The sequence below is a fragment of the Tenrec ecaudatus genome, chromosome 13 (genome assembly GCF_050624435.1).
Source record: "Tenrec ecaudatus isolate mTenEca1 chromosome 13, mTenEca1.hap1, whole genome shotgun sequence".
NCBI lineage: Eukaryota > Metazoa > Chordata > Mammalia > Afrosoricida > Tenrecidae > Tenrec > Tenrec ecaudatus.
In genome coordinates, this window is record NC_134542.1 from 130,759,330 (window position 1) to 130,771,514 (window position 12,185).

General features: G+C 42.2%; 1 protein-coding gene across 1 annotated transcript in view; it reads right to left on the reverse strand.

Moving 5' to 3' along the window:
- INSIG2 (insulin induced gene 2) overlaps nucleotides 1-11,583 on the reverse strand; it is a 30,515-nt gene extending 18,932 nt beyond the window's left edge. Inside the window, exons 1-2 of the mRNA XM_075530270.1 lie at nucleotides 11,525-11,583; nucleotides 82-461 (exon numbers count right to left, since the gene is read on the reverse strand). Coding sequence (XP_075386385.1) covers nucleotides 82-325 — 244 coding nt within the window. The 5' untranslated portion in view covers nucleotides 326-461; nucleotides 11,525-11,583. The remainder of the gene's footprint in view (nucleotides 1-81; nucleotides 462-11,524) is intronic.
- Nucleotides 11,584-12,185: the final 602 nt, after the last annotated feature.

The window sequence follows — 12,185 nt, forward strand, 5'->3', positions numbered from 1 at the left end:
TACATCCACACTTAGAGTCTTCTAGGCAGTACGGTGTAAGCAGTATACCTTCTAGGCAGTATGGAAATGTCTGACACATACCTGAAGCTGTGCCACAGCATGGCGGCACCCACCATGCAGAAGAAAAGATGCTTGCAATCACATCAGGTGGAAAGAGGGTCACGTTTCTCTGAATCTGGAGCAAATTTAATACTAAGGCAAGAAATACTCCAATAAAAAATAGTACTACTCCTCGAATCATCAAGTTCACACTTCGACTCGTGACAGACGAGATATATGGGCCACACTTTTTGGGCCCAGATGACTCTGTCTTGCCTTCCGCCATGGTTTCATAAGTTCAGTTTAAGAGGCCAGAAGAACGGTTTTACAGTGGAAAAACTCCAACTCTGTGAATCCAAGCAGACTGATGCGTCAACAGTTCCTCATCTCATCTCGTCCTAAAACAGGACCTACCAGAAATCCTGCAAGAGACAAGAAAGAAGAAATCACTGTTTTTCTAACATACGATTATATAACTGTACTGATTTCAATGTTAATTAAATTAAAAAGGCAAGCAATACAGCCAGCCTGTACATTGATTTGTTTGAGTTGGATATTTACTGAATAAGACTAAAAAGTACTTTTACATGATGTAAAAAGAAATAAAGTACTACACGTTTGTATCACTGTGACAGAATAGGCAACCTAAGAGCCTTACGGGTGGAATAATTGTAAAGCCAGCTTGCCAGACCTGCAGCGGTTCTCAACCTGTGGGTCACGACCCCTTTGGGGGGTCGAACAACCCTTTCACAGGTCGCCCAATTCATGACAGTAGCAAAATGACAGTGATGAAGTAGCAATGAAAATAATTTTATGGTTGGGGGTCACCACCACAAGAGGAACTGTATGAAAGGCTAAGGACCACTGCCAGAGGAAAGCAGCGCGGGCTCCCTGTTAACTTTGATACAGGAATATGGAAGCTGAAAACTCGTGTTTCCGCTTCTTCGACCGAAGCTTCAGCCCTACCGGTCACACACTTTACAAAAAGAGAACACAACATTTTCTGACCGAAAAGTGTTTTCCACAGAAAGGGACTGTTCGTGATGAGGACACACCTAATAGAACAGCAGAATGACATGGTCGATGTTCAATACGCACATGTCTGCGTGGCTGCACACAATACACAGGCAGCCCCTCACACAAACGCCTACCATAAAAAACGGATGTGGGCCATGCTCCCCTGCACGCGGCGGTGGGATTCAGCCGGTTCCCACCGGTTCAGCAGCACCGATACCTAATTTTTGTTGGGTCTGTCGAGCCCATTGTTAAAATGGCACTAATCATGCGGGTTTTCCAATGTGGAAATCACAAATTCACATCCCTTACTCTTTTTTAACGCTATTCATCTGCGCAACGGCGTATTCTAAGCACTCATGGTATAAAACTTAGATGGAGCTATGCTTGCAATAATGATTTATTCGCTTCATAAAACCCATTGTGCTTTGGGTGAAATCCTACATTTTTAAGCCCTCGCGTTTGTTACTTCACTAAACAAAGAGACGAAGTGCCCACGAGAGGGTGACACACTGTCAGCCTTTCAGCTTCGTGTTACAGCCCAAGTTCCCTCAACATGAGAGGCCTTGCAATTCCTCAGTTCAGAGAACTGAAATCACTGTCAAAACAACTGCTGCCAGTTCAGCAGAATGAAAGGGGTTTTTCAAAGATGAGCAGATCATCTTTTAAGAAAGGAGGAGTTGTCTGTGTTTACTACATCAAACACGGTGACTCATCTAATGGACCTACCTCTAGCTCAGGGTGTCGAACTCAATTACAAGGCGGGCCATTGGGTGCAACAGGCAAGATTCACGCGGGCCACGTCACATTGACAACTTTTGTTGAATTTATATTTTGAAGTGAGGATTCAGGAACATGGATAGGATAATTAAAACACTACATAATTGCTTTATTTAAACATTTATTTTATTTAATGTATTTATAAAACTAAAATTACTCTTTTTCACTCGAAACTTGTCAGCGCTTTCCTCCTACTGGTTTTCACTTACCTCTAATGTTGTGACTGGAAAATAAACATAAGTCACTAATGAAACACACAGAGTGTTGCACAGCTGACAACCATGATGCACAATCATAATGGCTTCCCTCTGAATATTTTAACTGGCGCTGCCGCGAGGTTTGATTCATAACAGCACAACCCAGAGTGCACTTTTTAACCATCTCGTATTGGGATCTGTTTACATTACGTGACACTGAGAGTGGCAGACATCGTGCTTCCAAACATTGCCGGAACCGAGTCAGGGCATTTAGACACGTCCACAGGCCCCCAGGAAAGGCACTGGGCCATGTGTAGACTCGCCTTCAGTAGTTAAAGGGTTCACGAGGGAACCCCGTGTACAGTATCGCCTCCATCTCCCCTAAGCGCTCTTTTCTTCATAACAATATTTTCCCTTTTCATTTTATTTCAGAGCATCGTGGGCCACAAGAAATTACCTCGGGGGCCACATGCGGGTTTGACACCCCCCCTGCTCTAAAGGAATGGGCTCCTACTCCGACAGTGCAGAGATGGTTAAAGAGAAATCATACAGCTGACGATGCTCAAGCGAAGACCACTGCAGGTGGGGACCCGCCAAGACACAATATGGAAATATCTTAAAATAACAGTTATTGGTTTAGTCAGGTATTATTTAATATGTTCATCGATACATTAAAACTTCTGTATAACATAATCTAGTTTCATGACCTCTCTTACTGTTCTTATGTAAGCATTAATTGTATGAAACAATAAACTATCTTTCGACACATCATTTTTTACACTTAAAACAGTCATTAGGGCAGTGAACCGGGTTAGTTATTTGAATCTGCGGCTGAGTCCCTGTCACAGAGCTTAGCTCTCCGCCGTGCTCCAGCCATGGGAGCTACTGTAAGGAATAAGAAGATGGGAAACTAATGAAGAATAATCAAAGTTCTCGATTCTAATGAGACTTTTTTATCAGCATGGCTTCTGACTTCTAAAGCCCAGAACTTTACAGGTGCATTCAGTTCAGGTTTTCCTTCATGTCTTTAAATAAAAATTACCTTTCTTTTGTTTGTTTGTTTTTTTTCAAGACAAATGATAGCATTTGAAGATTTCTATGTGCCATGAGCAGCCAAGAAGTCAAACAACATACTGCGTTGGGTAAATCTGCACCGAAAGCCTCTTGAACGTGTTAAAGAGCGTATGTCACTTTGAGGTCTAAGGTGCGCCTGGCACAAACCACAGTATGCCCATGCCCTATACCCCTGTGAACGCTGAATGATGAGTAGGAAGACGTGGGAAGAATGGGTGTGTTTGGGTTACGGTGTGGGTGAAGAATATTGGAAGGACCATGGACTGCAAGAACAACAAACAGACCTGTCTCGGAAATACAACCACAATGCTCCTTGGATGTGAGCACGGCAAGACTTTGGACATGGCATCAGGTGAGACGAAGCCTGGCAAAGACATCGTTCTTGGTAAGAGGTCGGCAGAGAAGAAGACAGCCCTCAAGAAAATCGACTGACACTGTGGTTACAACAACAGAAGATGGCACAAAACTGGGCAAGGTTACTTAGGGTGGCTAAGGGTCAATGGCACCTGAAAATAACAACGTGTCATTCTAAGACTCACTTGACCCTCAAAAGAAAAAACTTTAAAAGTGTAATTATTATGTCCACTTTAAAGATGAGACAAATAAAAGGGAAAGATTAAATCACTTAACCAATTTTACGTCTGTAGTAAGAGGCCATGATGGAATTCAAATTCATGCAGTCGGGCTCTAAATCCCTCATTCCTAACCATGTTGAGCCTCCCAAAGCGTTCCATATTCTTCTACATGTTTTCTACAAATACCAACATTTTTAAGTGGGAAAACCCTACGCCAATAATTTATGTAACTTCCTTTTCTGCTAATCAACGATACTAACAATAGTATATCTTGGGCTTCTTTATAAGTCAGCACATAGGTGATCTATCCTTTGAATCCCAAATGAGTTTATTCAAAACCTTAACATGACACTTCTAACATCTATCACTCACTCACTGTCTTCGAGTGGATTCTGACTCATAATGACCCTATAGGACAAGGTAGAGCTGTCCCTATGTGTTTCCAAGACTGTAACTATTCATAGGAGTAAAAATCCCATCTTTCTCCCATGGAACAGCTGGTGGTATTGAACTGCTGACCTTGCAGTTAGCAGCCCAAAGTATAACCACATCACCAGGGCTCCAAATTGCATTTATAGTTACTTTATAAAATTTACACTTCATATGTAAGTTTATTCACTATCCAAGTGCCACATATTCACACTTGTTTTAACTAAAATGTGCTTTTCTTTTTAAATCAAACTATACTGAGTTAAATGACCTTTGTTAGAAAACATATCTTTAAAAATGAGGAGCTGACTTCTAAAGGGTTCAAGTAGAAACAAAATGTTTTGAGAATGATGATGGCAACAAATGTAAAAATGTGCTTGACACAATGGATGGATGGATTGTGATAAGAGTTGTACAAGCCCCAATAAAATGATTTTTTTTAAATAACACATATCTAGCACCTAATCAGCATTTAAAAGAATGTCCAAGTTTTACACTACCTGTATTAGTCTGGGGACTTTAGAGAAACAAACCCACAGCAACTCATGTATAAGAGAGAGTTTTATATAAAGGTTAAGGGTGCATCAAGAAAACATCCCAACCCAATGCTGCCCAAGCCCACAAGTCCAAGATAAACCCATTAACCCAGAAGTCTAACACCAATCCATAAAGTCCTCCTCCATCTCACAAAGCACACACTATGATGCCAACTGCAGGAGGAAAGCTGAATCAGTGAATGTGTAAACATCTCAGCACTGGCAGGGGTCTCCAAACAGGTGCCCCAGCACCCAGGGCTGCATCGGGGTAGGTCCATGTGGCTTCTCCTCAGGGATGTCTTGCAGGAAGTGAGCCTTGTCAGCTAAAGCAGGAAACTGGCTAAGGCAGCTGCACCCTGGTCCAACTATCAGAAAGCAAGAGACCTGAGAACTAGAAAGATGAGGTTCATCGAGCCCTTGATCTCTCCACCCTTCAATTAACCCCACATGTGTTTATCGGCCAGGTTGGCACAATAAACTAACAACCTCAATCAACGCCTTGCCAACCTGGTACTGGTACATAATTTTTTAGCTTCACGGTTGAAATTAAGGAACACCTCCACCTTAATCCTATAATCCTGTGAATATGTTCCCCCACCTATAAAAGTTTGTAAGCCAACAACTTCATGCGTTGATCCCCCCCAATTTTGAGTATCCAGTTTACTACCTTAGAAATGACTTGTGGAGTAACACCCATGTGTAAATTAGGGGGTTCACATAAAAATAATCAGTATGAAAGTATTAAGTACTAGGAACTTTCAACGCTTCTCAATTTCATTTGGTAAACACTTACACAACTGACTCTCACCCCCACTCATAAGCCCAAACGCATTCTGCAGCTTAGAGAACATGAGGAGTTAGTATATATTACACCTGATTCATGGGAAACCCGTGTCTAAAGGCCAACTGAGAATACAAAGGAACCTCTCCTGGCTTGATCCTGCAAACTCTTCCTTGCTGCTGCCGTGTCTGACATATTAGTATGTCACGCGGTCACGTGTAGTCATGTGGTAAGTTCAGTAGCTACAGAGTTGCTGTTCTTCATCATTATCAACTATTGACAGAGTATTCATTTATACCAAACAGATATAACTCTATTAAATAAAGTTACGTATTAGCATGATCACTTCATAGGTAAGAATATTAAATCAAAGACATCACAGAAACTACTAGCTTATGATCATAAGATAGGCAGTATGAAAAATGGAATTCTACCTTAGGTCTCACTGATTCTGCCCATCTTCTTTCCTACAAACCTAAAGCCTCACTCCATTTCCTCTTACCTGTTTTGTTAGTGTATGGAGCCTTGTTTTGCTAGTGTATGGGTCTCTAGAGGGGATCTCGTAACTAAAAAAGGATCCTCCCTTGCTACGGAGCCCATTCTGATTCAGAGCAATATAGGGTTTCTCAGGTTGCAAATATTTCTAAATAAGCTGCTGCTTCTTTTTCTCTCAGAGCAGCTGGTGGGTTTCAGCATCCAGTTCAACACTCCTCTCGCAGCACCCGCAGGGCTTCTGCTCAAAAAAAAACTCAACTCAACCATCCTCAAGTCAACTGCAGCTCGTAGCCACGCTATATGGCAGATTCAGAGCTTCTAACTTTTTATAGGAGTGGAAAGCCTTGTCTGCAGCTTCTGGTGGTTTCAAACTGGGTGCCTTGCAGTTACGAGCCCAATGAGTAACCGCTGTGCCACCAGGGCCCCTAGACATTGGACAACCATCTTAACTCAAATAAATTCCCAAGGTTTCAGGGGGTAAATACATAACAGCAGAAAAAATTGTGTGAATAAATGTATAATCACCTTAAATTTTTCTTTAAAACCACTAGATCAAGGTATAAAAAAAAAGATGCCTTAAAGAAAATCTAACAGCCAATTATCATACTACATAAAATCAACAGTTGATCCTTCAAGTCCCAGACTCTTAGACACAACAGGCTTCCTTCCCACTGTGTTTCCAAAGTAGGAATGTGAGTACACATTTTGAATTATTCCAATTGCTCCATTAACTCATTTGTTTCTGTATGTAAATTTTTCCCAAAAGGGATAAGTGGAAAAGGATATTTTATAGTGAATAATATTTTTAAATAAAGCAAGAAAGTCCATTCATGTTTAAAGGCTATTTCATTGTTTCACCCAACAATGTTCGCTAAAGGGCACTGGCATTTTGGGCAGGGCAATTTCATGTTGAACATTTTCCAGAGTGGAATTCCATCCACTAAATCCTAGTGCGCGCGCGTGCGCACGCGCGCGCACACACACACACACACACACACACACTACTGTAACAACCAAAAATGTCTTCACATATTTCCAAATGTCCCCAGGGAGACATTGTCCTCCCACTGTGTGTCACTGATTGCCGGAGACTTCTGTCCTCATTCTATTTCAAGGCTTCTAGTGGGTTTTAAGCTGTTTATTTATACTATCCTGCCACAAATGTTTATTCAACCTTTCCTGGTAATGCATATCTACATATCCTACGTCAACCCAAAAGCTTTTCTTTAAAAATACCAGAACATTTGATGTTTCTCTGAATGAGACCCAAACAGCAGATTATAACTATGTCATAATACAATGGTATATAATTACTGTAGATAAAAATAAAACCCGAAATGATTTAGAAACACAGTATACTAAAATTAAAGACATAGAAAAGAGCTAAGAAATCATTTATTCTAGGGGCATGTGAACCCCAAGCAAAAAATAAATAAAAATTTTATATATGTGCATTTTTCTGGGAAGAGAGTTATATGGATTATATTGAGTACACAAAGTCTACGATCCAAAAGAAATTATGAGCAAGTTCTTAACAGTTCTACATTTTACCAAAAGGCAGATGAGACCCAAAATGATCGAGTGTATTGGCAAGATCAAGCTGACTACTGGATCTTACTAGCACAGACATGTACAATACATTCCTGGAAATAACCAGACTCATCAAAGGGACAAAACCCTTCCCCACAAGACCACTCACCCTGCTGTGCAAAAATGGAGTGCCTAAAAGAGTATTATTATTATACGAGTGGTAACGTGTCGGGCTGCGATCTGCATGGCCAGCAGTTTGAAACCACCAGCCGCTCCGTGGGAGAAAGCCTGGGCCTTTTACTACCATCAAAGTCACAGTGCTCAGAAACCCACAGGGGCTGGCTGTGAGTCAGCGCTGACTCCCTGGCAGTGAGTCTGTGATTTCTGAAGTAACACCACGGGGAAGTGGGTTGTTTTCATGGGAAAGCTTTAGTGAATAAATATCTTTTCATTTTAATTTGTCTTTAAATTTCATTTTCTGATTATATAGTAAAAGGGCATCTTCTTTAAAAGGGCATCTATTTTAATTCTAAATATTAATCTTATACCAATGATATATTTGATTCTCCAAAATTAAAAACAAAACCAAAAACCTGTATTTGTAATTTTTCAATTACTTGAAAAAATAATGTGCAAATTGGAGAAGTCTCTGGTATCAAAATACTTTAAAAAGATTAATAGCTCAATAAATTCCGACCAAAAAAAGCCATATTGAGTAGGCAGGTATTATATTTTAAATTACCCTTTTATACAATAAAAAGTCATCTAACATCATATTATCATAAAACTATAACCAGGGAGGAGCACCAGGCCAAAAAAATAAATATTCTGGCTCCCAGGCTTCTTTCCATTTCACATTTTGCCTCAGCTACAAAAGCTACATGAAAACAATGTAACCCCTGCAAGAAATAGTTCTTAAAGATATGTTCATAAACAACCAAACCCTTTGGGGGGAAAAAATCCCCACAAAACTGCCATCGAGTTTATGCCAACCTACAGCATCACCGAATAGGTTTCTGAGGCTGGATTTTTAATACAGAAAACACCTTCATTTTTCTCTTGGAGTGGATGGTGGGTTTGAAATTCCCAATTGGAGTTAGCAGTCTCATGCCTAGCCCAGATTTCCAGGGCTCCTTGATAAACTATAAAAACGCAAATAACCGTTGAAATCGAGTTGATGCCACCTCATAGTGACCTTACAGAACAGGGTAGAACTGCTCCTGAGAGTTTCCAAGGCTGTACCTGTTGACAGGGGTAGAAAACACCATTCTCAAGGGGAGTGGCTGGTGGTCTCAAACTGCTCACCTTGCAGTTAGCAACCCAACTTCAAATAAAGTTTAGGACTGTTAAAACTAATGCCTTTTTTCCAATAATTTACAGAGGAAAAACTTTCCACAGAACATTGTTTTATCTCAAGCCTGATCTACAATTTCTGAAAAATATAAAACTGACTACATTATAATATGTGTACAGCCTACAAATGGTACCTTACGTGTTCTATTTGTACTATCTGTTCAAACAGGTTGAGCAGATCAATGATAAATCATCATCAATACTGAGAAAACATTCCATGTGCATGACTGCTGATTAATAACCTAATATTATCACTCTTAGATAAATAAAATAGGGTTATAAGTGATCCTAAGTTTTACAAAGGAATACTCAAAGTTTGTTTATTACTGAAACAACCTTTAGGCAAGGGCTTTTGAAAGCACAAAAACTTCCTTTTTGTAAAAGAAGAAAAAACTTCCTTTTTGTAAAAGTAACCTTTTTGTAAAAGAAGAGGACAGTTTTGCATTTTAATACCAGTGAAGCCCCCAAATCAAGATCATTCATCTTCAAATGTTAGCAATAACAGAATTACGTTTGCTCCTTCAAATTACCCTGACTGTTCATGTATTACTACCTCACGTCTTTTTCATCATCTGCTCTTTAAGAAGGGCATTCTTGAAAGAATATAAGCATAACATTAAAACAGCCACACTTAAATCAATAACACAGTGTAACCTGCTCTAAATAAAAGCACGGGATGCCTGGTGGCACAGAAGTGAACGCACTTGACTTCCATCCTAAAGGTCAGCAGTTAGAATATGACCTCAGGAATCATATGGGGTCCTTCCTATGGGGTCCCTAGGAGTCGAATGGACTTGATAACAGATTTGGGTTGGGGTAAATAAAAGTCTATACATGTGAATCTTAGCTGTTAGTAGGTGTTGAGTGGATTCCAACTTGTAGCATTCCAAACATGTAAGACAAAGTCTCGCCATCCTTACTTCTAAGGAGGTACCTTGGCTGTACTTCTTCCAAGACAGATTTAGTCATTCTTCTGGTGGTCTGTATTATAATCGATATTCTTCACCAACACCAAATTCAAAGACACCAATTCTTTTTGTCTGTCTGCCTTATTCGTTAGCCAACTTTTGTATGCATAGGAGGTGACTAAAAATATCATGGGTTGGGTAGGGACAACTTAGTCTTCATGGTGACATCTTTAAAACACATTAACGAGGTCTTGCGCAGCAGATTTGTTCAATGCAATACACCATTTGATAGTTTGATTGCCAGTTTGTGGGAGTAAATTCCAAGTAAAATTAAATCCTTGCCAATTTCAATTTTTTTCTCCAGTTATTATTATGTTGCTTATAGGCTAAGACCACTTACAACTTCCAAAAAGAAAAAAAATGCCTTGTAGACATTTCAACTCCAAACAGAAATCATTAAGAAAGCAGTATTTGCATTCTATTATTGCTTATATAAGTATCAAAGTTCAGTCCCTAAAACCGTTATTCCATCATTTGGAAATATTTTTCTGATAACTATTTAGATTTAATTTTCTAAAAATTATTTAGACTTGCATGCTATCCTTTCCTTCGCTGAAAGACCATCTATAGAAGCATTAGTTGTCGCCATAAAAAGAACCAAGCTCTTTAACAAATGTTTGTGATTCCAGCTTGGTCACTTGAGTACATTCCGAGAACCACTGAACACAATGCCCAAAGTAAGAATTAACAAACAAGATGATTACATGGATAATCCCACCCACCCCCACCCCCACCCCGTGGGGCCCCTACATCAGTTTTTATTCAGTGGTTCACTAACAGGGTCTAAACCAAAAGCAGAATCTCCTCTGTCACTGCTTCCCCTGCCTGTATTCTTTCCGTAGCTAGATGGAAGCCTATCTTCTTGCCTGCAGTGGGCAGGTCTGCTGCAATACTGATCTGGGCCAGTTTCAGCAGCCCCGCTGTCCAATCCATCCACTGCTTCCTAAAGCTTCTCATCAATTCCACAAACAGCAAACGCTTCACATTACAGTTCCCTACATTATCCAGCTAAGACCATATTTCAACAACTTTTTCTCAACCATAACTGGGCATATAGGCCCTTATCATATAAGTTTTGTTACACACACACCCCCACCCACATACCCACCCACCCCCAGTCACATACTCACACTCCTTTCTCCACTGTCAATCCCTACTAATCCACAGCAAAATCTCAGTCATTATCATCCGTCAAGAATCAGCCCAGGCTAGAGTTCTCTTTGTCTTTCCTAGCACACCTGCCACCAAGGTATCTAAAATGCCAAAGTCCCACCCCTCGGTTCACTGTCAACATACCTTTACTGTGGATTGGAAACAGGCTCCACCAACTACCTTTTGGGTCCCTTCCAGTCCCACACCTGCGCCTCCTCCTAGACGACTCACCTCCCAAGTCCTGAGGGCTACATGCCTGACAGTTCGTTGACCACCGCCTCCCATCGGACCTCCAGGGTCGCTCTCTCCGTCCTTCAACTTATTCTTCCACCGCCCGGAGCCTCGGGCTCTCCGGGACCTCGCCTGGACCCCGCCGTCCCTGGCCTGACCTCGACGTCCCCTCTCCAGGTAACCGTGGGGCCCCCTCGCCCTGAAGGCCCCAGCGCTCGTCCTCATCCCCATCGGTGGTCCTGGCTCCCCGCGCGGGCCGCCAGTCTGCCCAGCTTGCAAAAGCACAAGCACCTCCTTTGGGAAACCCCTTCCGCGGGCCGCTTCCCTCAACATCCAGCCACCTGCCTTTCGCCAAGGTACCCCAACTCACCCCCGCCTCCGCCATCTTCTGGGACCAGCCCCGCCCCCCACTCCGCTCCTTCCTCCTCCCGTCCGGCAGCCGTGCCAGAGCTTCACGGCGACCGCGCTCTCGGGCTCGGGGAAGAAGAGCTTCCGGTTCCTGCCGGCGCTAGCCGGCGGGTCCGCGGGTCGGGGCAGAGGAGCTTCCGGTTCCTGGGAAATGCGTGGCCGCGAGTCGGGGCAAAGGAGTTTCCGGTCGCCGAGAAATTCCCGAGTCGCTGTAGGCGTGATGCGACTCTAGATGGTGGGAGGTTGTGGTGTCAACCGTTGTCCACACACCAAACAAGCCTGGATTGTGACGAGGGCGCCACCCCCGCGCGCGGCGTAGCTCGTGCAGCAGCACACGTACGGATCCTGTCCAGGCTTAGCCCCGGGACACAGGCCACCTGGTGACCCCGCTGAAGGACGCTGGCACTCAGTGTCCTTAGACTTTTACTGGACTTTGATCTCTGCCCTTCTTGGTTTTTATACTTAGTCATGATTTCTCTCGGGAGAAGCTTAATGGATAGTTCTCTCGTCTGCACTCCACGGGGTTTATACGGTTTTCATGGGGAATCAATGGATCCCCAAGGAGGACCAGATAAAGCGGTTTGAGGTCAACTGTCTCAAGGAAGGATGTTTACATCAAAGTA